The sequence below is a fragment of the Arachis duranensis genome, chromosome 4 (genome assembly GCF_000817695.3).
Source record: "Arachis duranensis cultivar V14167 chromosome 4, aradu.V14167.gnm2.J7QH, whole genome shotgun sequence".
Taxonomy (NCBI): domain Eukaryota; kingdom Viridiplantae; phylum Streptophyta; class Magnoliopsida; order Fabales; family Fabaceae; genus Arachis; species Arachis duranensis.
This window is the reverse complement of record NC_029775.3, coordinates 11978250-11996949: the sequence shown is the minus strand read 5'-3', so window position 1 is coordinate 11996949 and position 18700 is coordinate 11978250. Positions and strand designations below refer to the sequence as shown.

The 18700-nt window shown below is 33.5% G+C and overlaps 2 protein-coding genes across 2 annotated transcripts; one reads left to right on the top strand and one right to left on the bottom strand.

The window, feature by feature from the left end:
• The first annotated feature begins 9640 nt into the window (after positions 1–9640).
• On the top strand, positions 9641–12882 carry LOC107483408 (uncharacterized). Its single transcript, XM_016104022.3, has 4 exons — positions 9641–10008; positions 10558–11401; positions 11994–12132; positions 12454–12882. The coding sequence occupies exons 2-4, from the start codon at positions 10849–10851 to the stop codon at positions 12506–12508; spliced, it is 747 nt and encodes a 248-aa protein (XP_015959508.1). The 5' UTR covers positions 9641–10008; positions 10558–10848; the 3' UTR covers positions 12509–12882.
• A 987-nt stretch (positions 12883–13869) lies between these two features.
• LOC107483390 (cell wall / vacuolar inhibitor of fructosidase 1) lies at positions 13870–14498 on the bottom strand. The gene has a single exon (XM_016104006.3). It carries the CDS (start codon positions 14462–14464, stop codon positions 13877–13879), a length of 588 nt encoding a protein of 195 aa, XP_015959492.1. The 5' UTR covers positions 14465–14498; the 3' UTR covers positions 13870–13876.
• Between the last annotated feature and the right edge of the window lie 4202 nt (positions 14499–18700).

The following is an 18700-nucleotide window of genomic DNA, read 5'->3' as shown; positions in this document are numbered from 1 at the left end:
CCATTTCGAATTTTGAGAGCTTCCAAGAATTGATGGATCGAGTGGTGGCATTGGAAGTTAGAAATAATGCTTGGCGTGAAACAGAGCTGATACTGGGAGGAAGACAAGCTGAAATGCTTCATTGGAGAGTTAGATTCAGAACGAGTCAGAGCTTAACATGGGATCGAACTAGTCTAATAGCAGCTTTAGCAAATGTGTCCTGAACTGAAAGGGGTGGAAGTAACCATGGGATTAGAACTTCTATTGGCCTAAATTCAAATTCTGGGAAAATAGTAGAGGCTCCAGCAAGTAGCAGTGCATCTAATAGATCTAGAACACAAATGGTATAGAGATTGACCCAAGACGAATGGAATGAGAGACAAAGAAAGGGCATGTGTTTCAAGTGTGGTGAGAAGTAGGGGTAGGATCATGTGTGCTAGGTGAAAAATTTTCACATTCTTTTATTAGGTTAGGATGAGGAGGAACCCAAAATAGAAGAAGACTTGGGCTTTTGAGAAAAAGAAGCTAGTGTATAGCTCTTAGACTTCAACAATTTTCTTACACATTTTGGGGCCTCACTACCCACAAAAACTTCAAGGTCGAGGAAACGATGATGGGCCAAGGGGTAGTTATGTTAATAGACCCAGGAGTATCAATAAATTTAATTGCCACCAAAGTTGTGGACAAATTAGGACTTTTCAGTGCAAGAACTTTGTAAGTTTAGAGTAAAAGTGGAGAATGGGACTTTTGAACACAAAAGTCGATATGTGATTGGTGTGGAGTTTGAGATACAAGGGGTTACGATTAAACAATCATATTTTGTTATGGAATTAGGTAATGTTGAGATGGTATTCAAAGCAGGGTGGGTTGCTAGCCTTGGGAGATTTTGGGATGATTACAATAAGATGGTCTTTTGTTGGGTGGAAGGAGGAAGAGAACTACGGATCAGGGGCGACCCTTCTCTATCTCGGCAGCAAGCATCTTGAAAGTCAATGTTACAAGCTTTAGGGCGTGAGGAAGAGAGATTCTTAGTCACCCTTGTAATGTCGCACGACCGAGCAGCCATGAAGGAGGAATTAAGTCTAGAGCTCCAGCGCCTCTTCCAGCAATTCAAAGCCTTGTTCCACATACTTGAGGGCCTCCTTCCACAACGGGAGCATGACCATGCCATCATTCTTAAGGAAGGAGCTGAAATTCCTCGAGTTAGACCCCTATAAGTATACCCACTATCAGAAGACTAAAATAGAAAAAATAGTGGGTGAGATGTTGCAATTGGGGGTGATACGGCTCAATACTAGTCCTTTCTCAAGTCTAGTGATTTTGGTCAAGAAGAAGGATGGGGGTGGTATTTTTGTGTTGATTATAGATCCTTAAACAAGATTACCATCACAGAGAAATTTCCATCTCAGTGATAGATGAATTACTGGATGAGTTGGGTGGAGCCACAATGTTTTTCAAGCTAGATTTGAAACTAGGATATCATTAAATAAGGGTACATGAGGAAGACGTTCATAAGATAGAATTTAGAACTCATGAGGGGCATTACAAGTTTCTTGTAATGCCATTTGGTTTAACCAATACGCCTTCTACTTTTCAAACCCTTATGAATCAAGTACTTTGACCATACCTGAGAAAATTTATATTAGTATTTTTTGATGATAGATTGGTGTATAGTACTAGTTGGGAAGAGCATCTAAAGCAATTAGCTACGAGGTGCTGTGAGAGAATCAGCTTTGTTTGAATTGCAAAGAGTGCAGTTTTGACCACAAGAAAATTGAATACTTAGGACACCTTGTAATATCTCAATTTTTTGAATTATGTTTATTATTCAATAATTAATTAAAATTGTAATAATTTAATATTTAAATTCATAATAAAGAATTAGAAAATAATGCATTTGAAAAACTAGCATATATAATTTAAAATATGAAAATACGAAAATACTAGTTTAATTTTAATGAATTTTTAACCGACAACAAACAACCTTTTAAAATATAGTCATAATTAATTCTATATTTATTGGATTTGAATGATCTTTAGTTATATGAAAAGATAAAAAAAATCAGCTTCATTATTTAAGTTCAGTGCAAAATCAAATTCAAATTAAATTAGGTAGATAAATCTATTAAAAGATCATAGTAGAAAATTGAGCTCTAACCAACCAGCCTGATATAATAACAGTATTTCGTAAATATCTCAATCATATGGTTATCCAATTGACTTAATTCAGAATGCATTTTAAATCTAACTCAATTCTCTATAAATTTTTCTCTAATAGCTATTTCCAAATTCCAAACATACAACACATTACAAGGCTCACAAAGTGACGATTCAGATTGAAGATTTCACCTAAACACGAGTTATATTCTCCTAACACAATCTGGCAATTTGCACATACCTAAGAGCCATTTAAGCCCTTCCTTTCTCATTTTTATTCTCCTTTTTTATATATACAAAAATTCTAGGTAACCCAGTTTCTCTATCTCCAATTATTGTCATTCATATACTTTCTCTACTCCATTATAGAAAAAATTCTTATCCTTTCTCACTTTCTTACTCTCACTCTAAATCTTCTATCAAACTATTCACAAATTTTACTCATATATTGTTCGAGAAGATATCCTCTCTAAATTATAAAAAATATGTAGTATGGAGATTTTTTTTCTATCCAGTCAAAGACTCATACATACATAAAAACATATACACAGTCTAGCCATGGAGCAAGTCTCTCTTTGCTAATGAATCGTGTCTATTTGCATTGGAATATATATAGGAACTTCACTGGAGCTAGGGTTTTTATACCATTTTTTATATGTCATGTTTTAAATATTTTTGAATATAGATGTTAACATTGCATGTCATGATATAATGTCTATTTATTGCATATGCATTATATATTATAATAACCATCTTATATGCATTAAAGAACTGAGAAAATAATCTCTGGTAAGAAAAAATGACCCCCAAAGACAAGATAATTGAGATGTGGTGCACGAAATTGTGATCTCAATGGTGCCAACAACTTGGTACGCACAATTGTAATCTCAACTCTTTTTCATAACTTCGCACAACTAACCAGCAAGTGCACTGGGTCGTCCAAGTAATAAACCTTACGTGAGTAAGGGTCGATCCCACGGAGATTGTCGGCTTGAAGCAAGCTATGGTCATCTTGTAAATCTCAGTCAGGCGGATTCAAATGGTTATGGAGTTTTAATAATTTGAAAGATAAATAAGCATAAAATAAAGATAAAGATACTTATGTAATTCATTGGTGGGAATTTCAGATAAGCGTATGGAGATGCGTTGTTCCTTCTGAATCTCTGCTTTCCTATTGCCTTCATCCAATCCTTCATACTCCTTTCTATGAAAAGCTGTATGTTGGGTGTCACCGTTGTCAATGGCTACTTCCCGTCCTCTTAGTGAAAATGGTCCTCTATGGTTTCTGTATGGCTAATCAACTGTCGGATTTCTCGTCTTGAATGAAAAATACCATGCACAGATATCGTATGGCTAATTAGCTGTTGGTTCTCGATCGTGTAGGAATAGGATTTACTATCCTTTTGCGTCTGTCACTACACCCTACAGTCACGAGTTTGAAGCTCGTCACAGTCATCCCATCCCAGATCCTACTCAGAATACCACAGACAAGGTTTAGACTTTCCAGATCTTATGAATGCTGCCAATGGATTCTAGCCTATACCACGAAGATTCTAATATCGGATTCAGATGCCCCATTGTCAGAGGGGAGTCGATGTGAATCCTTGATTAGAAACCCAAAAGATATACATTCAAGCTTGTTTTCATGTAGAACGGAAGTGGTTGTCAATCACGCGTTCATAAGTGAGAATGGTGATGAGTGTCACATAATCATCACATTCATCATGTTCTTGTGTGCGAATGAATATCTTAGAATAAGAATAAGCATGAATTGAATAGAAGAACAATAGTACTTTGCATTAATACCCGAGGAATAGCAGAGCTCCACACCTTAATCTATGGTGTGTAGAAACTCCACCGTTGAAAATACATAAGTGATGATGGTCCAGGCATGGCCGTGAGGCCAGCCCCCAATGGCATATGAATTCGAAAATAGGGAAAAGGACCTGATCCCAAGATCAAGGATGATCAAAAGATGTCTAATACAATAGTAAAAAGTTCTATTTATACTAAACTAGTTACTAGGGTTACAAAAACAAGTAAATGATGCAGAAATCCACTTCTAGGACCCACTTGGTGTATGCTTGGGCTGAGCATTGAAGCTTTCACGTGTAGAGGCCTTCTTTGGAGTTAAATGCCAGTTTGTAACTTATTTCTGACGTTTGACTCTAGCTTGCAACTTGTTTCTGGCGTTTAACGCCAGAATAGGGCAGAAAGCTGGCATTGAACGCCAGTTTGCGTCGTCTAAACTCGAGCAAAGTATGGACTATTATATATTGCTGGAAATCCCTAGATGTCTACTTTCCAACGCAATTGAGAGCGCGGTATTTGGGTTTCTGTAGCTCCAAAAATTTCATTTCGAGTGCAGGGAGGTCAGAATCCAACAGCATCAGCAGTCCTTTTTCAGCCTCTGAATCAGATTTTTGCTCAGGTCTCTCAATTTTAGCCAGAAAATATATGAAATCACAGAAAAACACACAAACTCATAGAAAAGTCCAGAAATGTGAATTTTGATTAAAAACTAATAAAAATATACTAAAAACTAACTAAATCATACTAAAAACTACCTAAAAATAATGCCAAAAAGCGTATAAATTATCTGCTCATCAAGATGACCCTTCGATAAGGAAAGGTGATCGAATCGAGATGATCCTTTGGTAAGGGAAGGTGATCAACAAACTTTTGGAATAAGAACCTTCAGTAAGAAAATGAGACTCCTATTAATTTTATATAATAATATCTCTTTATTGTATACACATTAAACATTATAATAACCATCTTATACGCATTAAATAACTGAGAGAATGATATCACTCGGTAAGAAAAGGTGACCTCCAAAGACAAAATAACAAAATGATTCTTCAGTAAGAGAATGTGATCAACAAACTTATGTCTCTTTTCTTTTGGCATGACTCTCTTATTGTGTATGTCTTAAATAACCTTAATTGTAAATTGAACTGAGGGAATGATCTTTCGGTAAGGGAAGGTGAGTCCTAAATATAATATATCGATATGATCTTTCGGTAAGGGAAAGTGATCGATCGAGATGATCCTTTGGTAATGGAAGATGGTCGCCAAAATTTTTGGGATAAGATCCTTTGGTAAGGGAAGGGGACTCCCACTTTTTTATACCAGTTTGAGCTCAAATATCTTCCATAAAAGTTATGAGAAAAAGTAATGAAAAGTACAAAGAAAAAAGTGATTATGTTATTGTTCTCCTTTCGTTCAAAGATCTTTTCTGTTTGATATATGATTATATTTATTATCCTTATTTTATTCATAGATCTTTTTTGTTTGATTATCTATACCAATGTTGCTATTCTTCTCTTATTTATTTTTCATTGCTTTATGGCCTATGAGAAAACCAAGTCAAGGTTCATGAGTTTGCATTCTATATGTTTTAATGTTATATACATTTCGTTTTGAGTCACATGTGTCACAATATAAGTAAATGAGAAGCATCTAAAAGTCACACCACTCTGACTAACAAAGACTTTTGAAAAAAATAATTGAACAACATTGCATTATCATTGTTTTTATTTTAAAACTCGAAGTGGGTGGGGATGGATACGATGACACCATATAGATAAACTATTAAGAAACTTTTGTTTCTCACCCCTTTCTCCGTACCATCTTTAGGAACAACACGGTGCAAAGTAATACCCTACTTGATTGAGTTAAAAAGACCAGTACATTATAAGATGGTTAGGAGCAGGATATCAAGGATATAGATACGAAACATTAAGCATTTACCCAAATTCATATTAAGGATGGAGCATAGACGATTGTTTCAACCATAATTATGCAAAGTGTGAGAATTAGGATCTTCTGTGTATCTTATTTAATCTTTATTGAGTGACTGCAATTGTGGTTTTGATGTTTGTTTTTATTTATTATATGATTATTTGATATGGATAAAGTTTATCATTGTTTTTACCTTTATAATTTAGTACGCCTACTTTCTGTCTTAGTATCACTAGATCCACTTATATTTCCCAACTAGTAACGATTCTTGTGATAAAGGTTCTCACTATTTTCAAATAGCTTCCAAAAATAAAAACTAGTTATCCATTTTTTTATAAAATGTTTTATATAAAGATTTTATTTTTTTGAAATTTCGTAAAATTTGAATATCAACAACTAATATAATTCAAATAAAGTTTAAGGCTAGTTTGAAAATATTAGGCTGTTACACACCTCATCTTATCCTTGGGTGTGGACATTGACCCAAAAAAGGTGCAGGATATGCTAGATTGGCCTCCATCTAAGGATCTTAAAAGCTTGAGAGGGTTCTTGGATTTGACCGAATACTATCGACAGTTCTTGAAGAACTACGGAAAAATTGCATGGCCACTCACTTAACTACTGAAGAAGGATAATTTTAGGTGGAATAAGGAAGCTCAGGATGCTTTTAAAGCACTAAAGGCAGCCATGACATCAGTCTGAATTTCAACTATACCATCCTTCTTTTAACCTTTTGTTATATAAATGAATGCTTTAGGAAAAGGATTAGGAGCAGTATTTTGGAAAAGGGGAGCCCAATTGCTTACATGAGCCAGAAGCTATCAAATCGAGCTCAAGCTAAATTAGTTTATGAACAAAAATTAATGGCTATCATCTTGGCAGGCTAGCGATGGAGGCATTACTTATTGGGAAGCATTTCACGGTTTTCACAGACCAAAAAAGTCTTAAATTTTTGTTGGACCAGAGGATATGGGAGAGGAATAGTAGTGGTGGTTATCTAAATTATTGGGGTATGATTTTAAAATAAAATATAAAAAAGGGAGGAAAAATACAATGACTGATGCGCTATCCAAAAAATTTTAATTCGCATCTCTATCAGTGGTTTATGCTGCAAAATGGGAAGATTTAGAAGAGGAAGAACAAGCTAATGCGAAACTCAGAGACATCTTCACAAATTGCTCAGGAAAAAGGAAGTTTTGAAGGGTTATAAGCTGTGAAAAGGGCATTTGCTTCATCAGGGCAAATTAGTCATCCCAAAGAATTCTACGTTCATTCAAAAAATTCTCCTTAAGTTTCATGATTCCAAGCTGGGAAAGGGGAAGGGCATTCAAGTTACTTTAGAATTTATAAAAAGGTAGCAGGAGTCTTATTTTGGGAGGGGATAAAGAAGACTATTATAGAGTATGTGAAGCAATGTGATATTTGCCAATGTAATAAGCTTTCTATACTTTTTCACGCTGGATTATTGCAACCATTGCCTATAATCAAAAATGTGTGGGCTGATGTGAGTATGAATTTTATTTGGGGGATCCATAAAGCAGCAGATAAGGACATTATTATGGTGGTAGTGGATCGAATGTCTAAGTATGGTCATTTTTTCACTCTATCTCACCCGTATACAACAAAGGATGTGACAGAGATCTTTATTCGAGGCATAGTTACTCTTCGTGGATTTTCAGTTTCCATTGTGTTGGATCGAGATCGCTTGTTTATGAGTGCATTTTGGGAGGAAATATTCAAGGTAGAAGGACTTCACTTAAGATGAGCTCCGCTTACCATCTGGAGACGGACGAACAAAGTGAGGTTGTCAACAAATGTGTGAAGACGTATTTGAAGTGCTCTACAAGCACAAAAATGACTCAATGGCATAAGTGGCTTCATTGGACAGAATATTGGAACAATACCAACTACCACTGGTCCATTAAGATGACTCTGTTCAAGGCTTTTTACGGGCGGGATCCTCCTAGTCTATTAAGAGGTGGAGGTGAGCCTACGGTGGAAGCAGTCAAGGTACTAATGGAGGAACAAAATTAGATATTGGATAAGTTTAAGTCTCACCTAGATAAATCTCAGGCACGCATGAAGCAAAATGCGGATAGGAGGTGTAGGGAGGTGGAGTTTCTGGTGGGAGAAAAGGTTTTTCTCAAAATATAACTTTATCGGCTCAAGTCCTTGGCTAAACGAAGTAACCAGAAATTGAGTGCTCATTATTATGGTCCATTTGAGGTGTTGAAGAGAATTAAGAAGGTGACTTATAGACTGTAATTTTTAGAAGGCTCAATGATGCACCCAATCTTTCATATTTCGCTGCTCAAAAAGAGTGTGAAGTTTGACACTCCCACCCAGTCTCTACCGGTAGCTATAACTGCTGAATATGAACTGCAAGCTAAACCAACAAAGGTTTTGGCAGTTAAGGTGAATGAAGTTAGCCAAATGGATGTTTTGATTAGGTGAAAAGATTTGCCAAATTTCAAAAACTCTTAGGAGACAGCAGCAGCGATTCAAGAGGTATTTCCCTCGTTCTACCTTGAGAACAAAGTAAATCTTCAAGAAGGAATATTATTACATACTCAGATAAAACTAAAGAGGTGGGAATAGAAGGTTCTAATTCTAAGAAGGAAAAGATTCTCCTACAGTAGGAAAAAGAGGGTGGAGGGTAAAAAAAAATGAGATGTCCTAATAACTAATATGCCACCTAGCATAGGTAATAGAAAAACGCGAAAAGAAAGGTGTGATTTTAATTAAATCGGGAGTGGACAAGAGAATATTAATGATGACAAAATTAAAATTATGGATAATAGGTTTTTGGAGCAAAACTAAAGATAGGTATAGAAGAGAGGCTGACTCTTTGAATTCAACCCTTATAATTTTTCTTTCTTCCTATTTTTTTTATATTTTTTTTATTATTTCATATGTCTATAATATAATACTGGAGATAATCACCTTGATTTCTTCTGCGTTTTTATTTTTGTACTGTTGTAAGTGTGTGTGAGAATCAATTATGTAGATACTAGTATTACAATTCCAGTGTTACACAATGAATTAATTAAAAAGCCAAAAAAATTTGTTAAAAAATTAGTTAATCAATTGAATTGATACTAATTTTTAACAGTTAATTAATTTAAAATAATAAAACATAAAAATATCACTTTTTTGTTAAAAATATTAAATATTTACATAAATATTTTATATTATTATACTCGATTCAATTCAAATTAAATCTTTAACTTTTTGAGTCTCTAATTCTATTGGTTTAGTGACTCATTCTCACAACCTTGATCTTGGTTGAAGGAAACCTATCACATACAAGTTAGTGTTGTCCAGCTTATCACGATTATTCATATGGTTCAATCATAACTAGATATCACATTTTGAATTATAATGAACCAAGACGCGGAGGTAAGCACGTTAAGCGTCAGGCTTAAACGCGTTTCATTTGCAAGCTAATAATTTCCACTAGCTAGCTACCAATAGTTATTAATACATTTCAGATATGAAATATAAAGATTTACTAAATTGAACACTGAATTTTTAGACAGAAATAACCCATAACAACACAGTATTGTTTTTTCTTTCTCTTAGCAGAGTTTTAAGATTAAATCGGAGGACCAAGGCACAAAAGTATATCAATAAAAAATTTGAACAAAATACACAAATTAATTATACATGATATAATGACACTTATTGTAAAACAGAAAGAGAAAGAGATGAAGAACCCATACCCAAAAAAGAAAAGAGAGAAACTAAAATAAAATTGAAAATGGGGGGCCACGCAGACGCAGTGAAACTCAGAGGTGTGCCAACTGTCAATCAGGCTATGCCGTTTTTTGAAGACAACACAGCACATGGGAAATGCCATATGCCATATTCCCATTAATAACAGCCACTTTTGTTTTGTTTTGGATAAATTAACACAACAAATCATTTCTAGAAATTACAAATGTGTGTTACATATTTGCTCCTACAGAGAGATTCTCGTTGCAACAAATCTTAATTTTGCAGTGTTTCAAACTAACTCTCTCTATATTCTCGTGTCCCCTTCCCTTTTCCCTTTCTCCCTCTCTCATTACAAATTTTCAGCTCTCTCTTCCGTCATTGGACTTGGGATTCCTTCCATTTCCCACAAAGGTATTCATTTTTTCCGTTCCTTATTCCTTATTCTTGTTCTCTTTATGCTGCTCATGTAATTTAATGTTTTATTCTGTGTTGTGGCTAAAACTAGTTCAAAGTTGTTGACTTTTTCAACTAAATGATATGATGAGGTATTGGTTAGTGGGTGGCAGGTTATCAAAATTTCTTTTTTCTATATTTTCTTCTGTCTGGGGTTTAGTGTTTATATATGTTTGTTCTGTTTTGGTTTCTTTTGTGTGGAATTTTCATGGGTGAGAGCCATATCAATGCCTTTGGTGTTGCTTCATATGCGTTCCTATCTTAGAAGCTTAAACCCTTACCTTTCCTTTGTTCTCAAGTAGTTCACAATTCACATTTATTTTAATTCCTATTTTGTTTGAAAGGTTTGAGGATTGGTGCTTTTAAGGTAGCTTAAAGTTTGTACATTATTTAGTTTGCTTCTTCATGCCGTTACCATATGATGAAAAGACTAGTTTCCCCACCATTGAAGGGGAAATCATTGTAAGAGGGTCATTGGATTGAAAAATGTGTTGTGTTGTGATGCAGGGTCAATCCTGTTTGTTTGGAGGGAATTATGAGCTTGCAGTACATGTGAGCTTAGAAAGGATCGAAGAGGAAGGGATAAAGTTTTCGGTGTTGATTATTGTTGTCTAAATTCTGTCTTATGTGCCTTCATAGGAGCTATCAGAATAAGGATTGTCTTGTTGATGATTATTGGTCGATTCCAGGATCAGTGCATAACATCTTTAGAGGTGGTTGAGTTTCTTGGTTGTGATTTAGATGAAATTTGTAGGATAACAAATTGTGAGAACTCAGAATTACAATTGTATCTTCAAGATGGATCATGTAAATGCGAAGGATAACGAGAATGAAGTTGATCTTGAAAGTGGATTGCCATTGCTTAGAGATGATGAATCAAAGAATATCTCTCCACCAAGTACTTCAAACCAAGGGAAGAAAATATTTGCCAAGATTCCCGATCGGTTTGTCGGAGGTTCTTTACGAGGCGAGGAAATGCCGAGTTTCCCCTTCAATGAATCAACTTTAAGCCAAGTTTCTCTGGACTTGCCGAAAGTGGCAAACAAGCCAATGATGGGGCAAGACTTGGCTGATGCAGAGAGGACACCGTTAAAGGAGAAACGTAAAAAGTCTAGTCATAAAAAACCTCCCAGACCTCCGAGGCCTCCGAAAGCTCCAGAATTGAATGCAGCAGACTATAAGTTAATAAGGGAGATAACTGAACTTGCCATGTTGAAGCGTGCAAGGATAGAGCGTATGAAAGCCTTGAAGAAGATGAAAGCTGCTAAACAATCATCGCCATCATCTTCCAATACCAGCATTTTGGCCATGATTTTTACTCTTGTCTTCTGTATTGTGCTAATATTCCATGGTAACTTTCATCATAAAAAATAAGCTTTATTTTTCATCTTACATTTTATATATGATATGGATCTTGCTAATTGTTGAGTTTGACTTTGAGGCCTTGTTTTCTTACCTTTGGATTCTGAATTTTCATTGGTTAACTAAGCTTTGCTAGGCATTATGAATTTCAAATAATTCATTTCCATATTTGGCAAATCATTATTTTGTCAAACTTACAATTTTTTCAGAATCATAGTTTGTTAAAAGTATGACCAATAGATCATGGTCTTGCTTTTGGAATCAAACATTGTCATTTTTTCCATTGTCTGTTGACTTTTTCGTTGTGAGCAGAGGTTGCAACTTTATCTATAATCCATAGCCAAGATTTTTTGAGATCATATTCCCTGTGTCCTGGTTTTCTTTCACAGCTTCAGCTATATTCTGAGGGTCCTGCAACTTTCTCTGATTATGCATGAGCTAGATTCAAGTAGTTTTCTTATATTATGCAAGGAGTGATAGAAAATATACTTTGGTCTTGTTACTTTCCTTTTCCTGTTCATTCGGAGTGAGAATGCTTTAATTTTCATGATTGTTATCCGATTTCGATTTCGCTTTCTCAGGCATTTCAAGTGGAAAAGGTTCCGGGGCAACTTTCCAGGGATCACCTCTATCTACGGCAGGAGAGGGTGGTTTAATTTCAGTTCAGTTCCAACTCACTCCATATGCAGTTGAATCAAAAGCACCTGGTTCACAGTCAAGGTAAGAGTTTCACATGCTTCATACTATTCCCTTAACAAAAAGAAATTCACAAATTGGTCGCATATCTTTTAGAATATTAGACAAATTAGTCCTAATGAAATGAAGATTGGGGACCGTTTTCTTTTCTAAAGGGATTCTTGGGGACTAATTTGTTTTCTTAAGGACTAGTATGCCTGAAAATGCGAGGGACCAGACCGATTTGTTAGGGACTAATTTGTCGAATACGAATACAAATATGGACCATTTGGGGGTTTACTCAAATATAATGCCGGCGTGACCTCGTACTAATATCAATTTACTACTTTTGATGGTTCCTTGCAGTTTTGTACAGCAAGTAACAGGTTCAGATCTGGCTGAGAAACTGAAAAGAAATTAAGGTTAATGCAGTTAGTCCAACAGAAGATATGGCTTAATGCTATTGTGCTTCTCTTTTCTTGTTTTTCAATATATATGTCTTTAATCATTATGAGACTAACTGTATTGGTAATTTATCCCCTATATGTATATTAATCAAATATTGGGGGTGAGTTAAATTACCATAGCAGAGTTCTTACTGTTCTTCATTGGCTTGCCACAAATTTAGCTGCAAGATTTTGCCTTTGAAGTTGCACCTCCTTCTTTGACTGTGAAGGCCTAATTATTATGTAATGATGTATATTGTCATTGGTTTGATTGACACAAATACTACATAACTAAGTGCTGTATTGTGTACATTCTAATGTTATCCAATTTCCACATACCTCGGTTGAAGTGATTTTTGTTTTAGCCTTCCAAGTTAATGACTATAATTCGATTTTATATATTTTATAATGCCTTTCCTTACTAGAAAGGAGATTTTCTCGTTAAAGAGCAAGAACCAAGAATACTGTGGATGTGATTCCTGATGCTTATTGTGTCAGCTAAATAGATCCTACTTTGGACTCGGTCATGTGTATGTTTTTGTTTGAGTAATAGCTAGAATATATGAACATGATCTCACCAGTGACATTATTTCTCTGTCTGTGATCATTGAAAGAAAAGAAAATTAGAAAATTGTTATTTTTATTCATTCTAATTTATGTATACTTTATTATTATTATTAAATTAGTTGTGAGATTCATATGCAATGAGTTTTTAGACTTTTATGCTCTATCTAATGATGCAAGAGTATACTGAATAAGAAATTTAAAAAGGAGTATAACACATTTGAAAAGAAAATTACCAAGTAGGTAGGAAGATTCCTTAGATGGGACATGGATTCTTGAATCTGCTCTCATCCTTAGTGTCTTTTTTGTTTGTTAGTTTTTCCAAATCCCATATTGTATTATTAATAACTATGAAACAAACTTGGTTGAGTAGTTAGCTCAATCTTTCGCTTAAGCAAGTGTTAGGATTCGAATCTCGCTTTATATATGTAGTAAGTCATTGACCAACGAAAACTCTTAAATAGAATTCAAATTTGCGGCAGATTAATTTTTTGCTGTGGGGTTGTCGGGTTGAGGATATATACTGTGGAAAACCAAAAACTATGAAACAAACATCAACTTGGTCAGGTCCAAAAAAAAAAAAACATCAACTTGGTAGATTTTCGGGAAAAAAAAAGTGGACAATGTTGTATAATTAACTAAATTAAAAGGGTGATTCAAATTAGTGAAATTACAAAAAGAATCATACTTTGTGCAAGCTAAACCAACCCACCTAGGCTAAAATTGTTTTTATTCAACAAACAATAAACTACAAAATAGTACTTGTAACGAACCCATCATCAAGCCTTCAAAAGCAATTTGATAATGGCATTAGCAACGTCAACAAGCTTCTGAACAACATCATTCCTATCACCCAAAGGTGACTTATCAGAAGGTGATTTCACCAATCTACCCTCACAGGAATTAACTTCCTTAACAGCATCAGAAATGCAGTAACTTGCAAAGGCAAAGTGTCCCTGGCTTATAGCCACAGCAGCTTGTGGAAGAGTGAACCTCACAACAGGGATATATGACTCAGCACAAAGAGCCAAAGCTTGTTCCAATTGGGGGTCCTTTGTGTGCTTCAAAAGGGCTTCAATGTAATTGAGTGTGTCAGTTGCATTTGACAGAATGTTGTTGACCATTATGAGTGCTACTTGTTTGATGTCACTCTTGGGGCTTAGAAGAGGGTTGTTGTGGAGTGTGGAAATGCATAAGTCATAAAAGGGTGTTCTTTTGCATACTTGGTCTATTAGATCTTCAACACCGTTGTTCTCATTCCAATAGTAGTACTCTCTGGTGGTTTGGGATTGTGTGCAGGGAATAGAAGAAGAAGAAAAGAGGAGAATGATGGTAATGGTAAAAGTAATGTGAAGAGTTTTAGCCATTGTTAGAGTGGAAGTGATTGAAGAATTTTAAGGGAATGAGAGACTATGAAAAATTGAAAACGGTGTTTCTTGGATGCTATTTAAGGTTAATTTGGTTGCTGGGTGTGTCGAAAGGAAAAGTCTAAGGCCAGCAGTTTGATTGAATTTTAGTCAGCATATAATCAACAGAAGAAGATGAGCCATTGGATGAAATCTCACACCAATCTCACACCATTAAATCATCATTGATGGCTAACAATCACAAAAATTGCTGGCCCCTAACATTGTTCGTGTCGAAAAACAAAAATATTATTTACAAATTAAAATCAACTACTAATATATTTATGTATAAATATAGTTTATATGTGTTGTTCAATTTATTTTCAATATGTATTTATATTTTAATAATTGAATTGATTTTGGTGTACATCTAACATAGTTGTAAAAAAATTTTTCTTTATTCAATTTCTACTCTTTTATTTTTTATTTATTTTGCCCTCTTAAAATCATCGCCTAAAGAAAATGATCGATTCGATTGAGTTTATTGATTTGTTCAATTTGTTTTTTCTGTACATTTTGTGGCCCTTTCAAAGAATATCATGACAGTGATTTTTTTATCCTATCAAATGAAAATGTTTACACTACTAAATTGTAATGGTATTTCTTAAGCCTAAAGGCTATTACACTATTTTTCAATTTATCAAAATATGTATTAATTTTTGTGCAATTTTACCTTCAATATAACTATTAGGGTTAAGTACTATTTTAGTCTCTGAAATATAGGTCGAAATTTTTTTTGTTTCCAATATTTTTTTGCATATAAAATGATTTCTAAGATTTAACTTGATTTTAAAATTGTTCCTAAAGTTTAATTTAATTTTAAAAGCGTCCCTAAAGTTTAATTTGATTTTAAATTTTTGGCGGCAAAAATAGAGATAGAGGTAGATTGTGGACAACTTTTTCAACTTTTTTTTTCCTTTTCGCAGGAGCAGAAACATTCTCTTTCTCTTATTTTTCTTTATTTTTATTTTATAATTTTTTTTGTTATGGATAATTTGATCCAAAATTTTAAGATTTAAGTAAAAAATGACGATTTTGCATAAAAAAATGTTGGAGACGAAAAAAATTTTCGACCTGTACCCTAGAAACCAAAATCATACTTAATCCTAACTAATACATTACAAAGCACTTTATATCCATTAAATTGTATTTTTATTGATAATTTTTATATAACTTAATATTTTTTTATAATAACCAATTTAGATTTATTTTTAGAAATTCTGTGAGGAATAAATAATTAAATATGAAAAATATAAAAAGAGTATGTAATAGAAATAAAAATTTAAATTAAACTATTCTCTTCAAATAGTTATTCTAATATAAATGAGGGACTAATATAATTTACTCTTCTCAGATTAATGAGTTTTTGAATGGACATATGTAGTTGTGGGTGTCTATATATAAAAAAGAGAAGGGTGCATTTTTAAAAAACATATTATATAGATTTTCTATGTAATATGTATTTCTATATTTAAAATGTAATTATGCATGTCATGTATTTTATATTCTTAATTTTGAAATTGTGAAAATTGTGACTGGTTGGTTGTTTTGCTGTTTCAGAACCATGGGCTGGAATGTGTGGACGGTGTTATTTACACATTGTTTTAAGGTTACAAATTACAATGTCTTTGCATAACGGATGTCTATATTTCACAATGCCACGTGTTTCTATCTTGTTCCCTCTTTCATTGTAAGATGCCAAATTTGAGAACTTTCTAGAGCTTGGTGTCTTAATTAATCCCTTCATGTTGAAATATAAAATTAAACAAATTAGGAAGAGGGTCCTCCCCCTAAATAAAAATATTAGTTAATATTAATTTTTTAATAATGTTAAAATATTTTTTTAATTCAATTTAGATGTTTGTGTTTATTTAAAAAATAAAAAATAATAAAAGAAGAGTAGCAAAGTGACAGAGAGAGACGACCAACGTTTTGCAACTAAGATTTTAGATTTTGTTAAGACAAAAACTACATGATTTCTGTAATTCCTCATTATTTTTTATTTTTTCTTTTCAAATATCAAGGAAGAATCATTAAGCATCACCAAAGACAGTTGGTAACTAACAAAATATAATTAGTATTCTTCTTAATTCTTAATTACTACCATTAATTAACTTTATTGTTTTGTTTTATCTAAAAGTAGCAATTATTCTTTCAATATAAAAGAAGTTCTGCCATCATAACATTTAAAATTTTTTATTTTTATTCTAATATCTAAAATTTTTCTTCTGTAAATATATTTTTACTCTATTATCATTTTTTTAAGTAATGATATTGTAATGATAGCAATTATAATAGTAATTATAGTGACTTTAAAGTGAAATCGATACATAAATAAGAAAAAGAAAAATATAATAATTTAATTTGATTAAAAATAAAAATACACAAAATAAAATATTTATTAGAACATAAATAAAATATTTTAAACATAATAACAAAATTATGACTTAAAAATGGACTTATAATACATTGTAAAATATAAATTCTTCCTAAAATTTGTATGCAAGTAAATAACTATTTTAATACTTAAAAAATTTTAATTTTGACAAAATAAATTTTTATATTTGTTTTTAATAAAAAATGAACACTCAAATATCTGTTCTTTTTAATAAAATGGCCTAATTATTTAAAGTGATAGGTTAATAATGAAGCCATTTTGTAAAACGAAACAGATATTTAACGGATTTGTTTCGTCAAAAATAAATTTTGTCAAAATTAAAATTTTTTGAGTATTAAAATGATTATGTTAAAAAAAATAAAAAAAATTGTCATGTTATATTGGACCCTTTGACGCCAAGAGTTGGCACCAAATGAGATATCGGTCCCCCTTGATTAGAAATTGAAGAAAGAAAAAACCCCTTTAAAGTGATTGAGGTTCTTTTCCAACCTATACCTGGCTGTATTCTAACATCACAAACAGACAAATACCATATCATATCATCAATAAAATTTGGACCGACTATATGATTTCAAAACCCACAAACAAACAAAACGATCCATGGTGTGAAAAGAAGAAAATAACGCGTCAACGATTGAACCCAATTCCGATAACAATTTAAAATGAAAAATGAATAACATAATAATAGTAAAACCTAAGAAGCAATGAACAATGCAATGAGCTAGGGAACATGCACATTGTGATGTGGACAACGGGATTATCTGCTCTTATTTTCAGAACCGAACATCACATGTATAGAGACATCACCAACTAAGTAGTGCATGTTTGGAAATTCTCTGGTGTATTTTATTTAGGATTTCGCTAGGGAGACAATGGACTATTTGTACAATGTGTACAATGGCTATTAAGTTATAAAATGAACATCCCCTATACTATTTAGAATAACCATCCGAGTACAAGGGATAATAAACATGCCCCCAGTCTACTCGGGATCAAACAAGGCAACCAAGAAACTCTCCGAGAATACATGGAGCGATTCAACAAAGCCTGCCTGGACATACAACACTTGCCCACAGAAGCGGCCATCATGGGACTGGCAAACGGCCTAAAAGAAGGACCATTTAGCCAATCCCTATCCAAACGATACCCGACCTCCCTATACGAGGTGCAGGAGCGAGCAGAAAAATATATTAACATGGAGGAAACCTCCCAGCTAAGAGACTCTTCTAGGAAGGAATCAACCTACCCATTCCGAGATCGGGATCGGGAACAGAAGAATAAAGAAGAACCCAACTCGGACAAACCACGGAAGTACCACAGCTACACCCCCCTCCGAGTCTCCCTGGTAGACGTCTACAGAGAAGTATGCCACACCGAAAAGATCCCACCACCCCGACCTTTTAGATCTAGCGCTTTAATACCATGCATGATACCACTCATCCCAAAAGATTTAGCTGAGGAAAAATATAACACTAATAATTATATATCTAATACTTCATAAACCTCCATTGTACACATTGTATAAATATTTTATTGGCTCCTCATACTTTCCCTTTTATTTAAGGTGGAGACTCACCTCCACTTATTTTTATATAAAATTAATAGTTAAAAATTAAATTATTAAATAATAATTTAATTAAATTTATTAAATTATTTAACAATTTTTTATTATTAATTTTATAATAAAATAATTATACGTAAATTTTTATCTATATAATTGTTCATACCCTGACCGAGCTCCCCAAACTCGGTAAGATCATAGAAGGTCCGACCTCGTCCCAAGGCCCACGCCTGAGGTC

Excerpts from the sequence above, each read along its gene's own strand:
- LOC107483408 (XM_016104022.3), top strand. The coding sequence starts at position 10,849 with ATGGATCATGTAAATGCGAAGGATAACGAGAATGAAGTTGATCTTGAA. Across the intron at positions 11,402-11,993 it reads TATTGTGCTAATATTCCATG|GCATTTCAAGTGGAAAAGGT; the intron begins GTAACTTTCATC and ends TCGCTTTCTCAG. Across the intron at positions 12,133-12,453 it reads GCACCTGGTTCACAGTCAAG|TTTTGTACAGCAAGTAACAG; the intron begins GTAAGAGTTTCA and ends GGTTCCTTGCAG.
- LOC107483390 (XM_016104006.3), bottom strand. The coding sequence starts at position 14,464 with ATGGCTAAAACTCTTCACATTACTTTTACCATTACCATCATTCTCCTC.